Source organism: Protobothrops mucrosquamatus, unplaced genomic scaffold, assembly GCF_001527695.2.
Source record: "Protobothrops mucrosquamatus isolate PMUCROS unplaced genomic scaffold, P.Mucros_1.0 scaffold18262, whole genome shotgun sequence".
NCBI lineage: Eukaryota > Metazoa > Chordata > Lepidosauria > Squamata > Viperidae > Protobothrops > Protobothrops mucrosquamatus.
Genome location: NW_015404021.1, coordinates 379 through 3,052, shown reverse-complemented (window position 1 = coordinate 3,052; position 2,674 = coordinate 379). Strand labels below are relative to the sequence as shown.

General features: G+C 49.0%; 1 protein-coding gene across 1 annotated transcript; it reads right to left on the bottom strand.

Moving 5' to 3' along the window:
* Positions 1–825: 825 nt before the first annotated feature.
* LOC107301854 (malectin) lies at positions 826–2,168 on the bottom strand (the record flags this gene model as incomplete). The annotated part of the gene is made up of 2 exons (XM_015831024.1): positions 1,995–2,168; positions 826–1,002 (listed from the first exon to the last, which is right to left on the bottom strand). Coding segments are annotated over exons 1-2 (342 nt in total), but the record flags the coding sequence as incomplete, so codon positions are not given.
* Positions 2,169–2,674: the final 506 nt, after the last annotated feature.

Sequence of the window (2,674 nt, the reverse complement as noted above, 5' to 3'; positions counted from 1 at the left end):
AAACCTGCCTAGAGATAATTATATTAGGACCACATATCTTATATTATTTGATTGTCCACACAGGAGAGGGAAGACGCTTGAGACTTTGAATCTGAATTTGGAAGAGTCGCTGATAAAACATTCAATCTCCAAAAAGAGTTTTGAATTATTTTTAAAACTGAGTTATGAATGGTCTGAAAAACCACAGCCCTGACACAGCCGAGGAGCAGGACGACCAGTGACAGCAGATGCGCATCATTAAGGCACCCAATAGCAGTTCATGGCTGAAGAAAACCCTAAACAGATAGTCCTGGACTTATGACCACAATTGAGCCAAAATTTATGTTGCTAAGTGAGAAGTTTGTTAAGTGAGTTTCGCCCCATTTTACAACTTTTCTTGCCACATTTGTTAAGTGAATCGTTGCAGTTGTTACGTCAGCACCATGGTGGTTAAGTGAACCTGCCTTTGCTTGTCAGGCCGCAAAAGGTGATCACGTGACCCCAGGACACTGCAACCATCATAGATAGGAGTCAATTGTGAGGCATCCGAATGTACATCATGTGACCGCGGGGTCATAAGTACGAAAAATGGTCTCAAGTTACTTTTTTCGGTGCTTTTTTAATTTCAAACAGTCACTAAGCGAATTGTAAGTGGAGGACTCCCTGCCCCCCTTTCCTGCTCTAAGCGCCCCTCCCTCTTGAGGCAAGGCTGGCCCCTGAATGAAACAGACACGCAGTTCCTTAGGCTCCTCTGCCTGCCCAGGAGACTGGCACGGCCCATCTTCCGAAGGGGGAAAAGCGCTTAGCAAATTTGCTTCATGGCAGCTGGTTTTGTTTTTTTTTTACCTTGACAAACTCAATGTTCAGCTTTCCTGTGAAGGTAGAAACCTCTCCTTGCACACTCAGCTTCCCCTTCTTGATGCTGATGGGGACAATCTCATCGTGGGCCGTGCTGTGTCCCACTCTGTCAAAGATGTCCAAGTCCTTCACCACCATGTGGCCGTTCAAACGCACATCAAATACCTGCGAGTTGAAAAGAAGACAGAATTGCTGTCAGCACGTAGGAAAACAGGCCCAGCCCAGCCCAGCCCTGGCAAGTTTTCAAGCTATTCAAAATTCTCCTTGTGAAGAATGGAACAGCCACCCATCTACACTCCTTGAGGAGGAATCCTGCGTAACTCGGTTGTTTTCAATAAATGTGGCACCGATAGAAATGTTATTTTATTAATGCTGTGCCTCAATCTTGAGATGATGCCAACATCTGGAGCGGCTTATTGGACAAAACGGTATAGCCAAATCAGTGGTAAAATAAAGCAGACAAGTTACCTTTAGATATACCAGTGGTTCTCAACCTTTTTAATGCCGTGACCCCCAACCGGTCGTAAGTCGAGGACTAAACCGGTCGTAAGTCGAGGACTAAACCGGTCGTAAGTCGAGGACTACCCAACCGGTCGTAAGTCGAGGACTTTCCCTACGCCGGCCGAAGCGTAGCTGGCAAGCGGCAGAGACGGAGCAGGCCGACCACCAGCTGGCCCAGCCCAAGGGAGGTAAGGCACCCGCCGGAAAAGGGGGGGGGAAAATGGCGGACAGCCTTGCTTGGCGACCCCCGTGAAATGGTCGATCGACCCCAAATGGGGTCCCGACCCACAGGTTGAAAACCACTGAGATATACGGTCAAAACTAATCTTTAAGGTTGTTCCCCTCCACAGTCCTGGGGAAAACGTTAAGGATGGTAGCCCAATTCACACCCCTTGGGATGCACCCTCCAGCTCCACCAATGTTTAGCTCAGGGATGTCAAACTGCTGGCCAGATGCGTCATGCCGAAACCGCGCCCATCCCAGCTCCGGCAATGGGGGAAAAGTCGCCATACATCGCGACACGTCACGTGACATTGCAAGTTTGACACCCCTGCTTTAGCTGATGCCTTTCAAGTGGCGCTTTTGTTCATTCACAAAAAGGCCCAACTGCTGCTAGGAACCCCTCCCAGGAGCACTTTTTCTTTTTTTCTTTTTACCTTCTGCTGCGACTGTGCAAAATAGACTTCGGCAAACTTCAGCACAAGGACGTAGTCGCCCTCTTCCTTGATCGGGACCTCGTAGCCAAAGGTTTCCTCATTGTAGCGTTCCGTTTGGTAGAGAATCTGATCCTCGGGGTTGGATCGCAAGATTGGCAATTTCATGCCATAGTCGGAAGCTGTATTGCAAGAAATAAATATTTTTTTCTAAGCATAATGTAGTTTACCTTTGCCCCTGTGAATGCGGCGCCCACATTTAAGGGTTTAGCTTCCCTTTCCCTCCACTTCTTCTCCTAGACCAGGGGTAGGCAACCTTGGCTCTTTGGTGACTTGTGGACTTCAACTCCCAGAATTCCTGAGCCAGCCACGCTGAGGGGGAAGGGAGAGGTTTCCAAGCTGAGCCATGCTGGCTCAGGAATTCTGGGAGTTGAAGTCCACAAGTCATGAAGGGGCCATAGTTCCCCCATGCTGGCTGAGGAATTCTGGGAGTTGAAGTCCACCAGTCATAAAAGAGCCAACGTTCCCCACCCCTGCCCTATTTCAGGGGTCCTCAACCTTGGCAGCTTTAAGACTTGTGGACTTCAACTCCCAGAATTCCTGAGCCAGCATGGAAACCTCTCCCTTTCCCCTCAGCATGGCTGGCCCAGGAATTCTGGGAGTTGAAGTCCACGAGTCCTAAA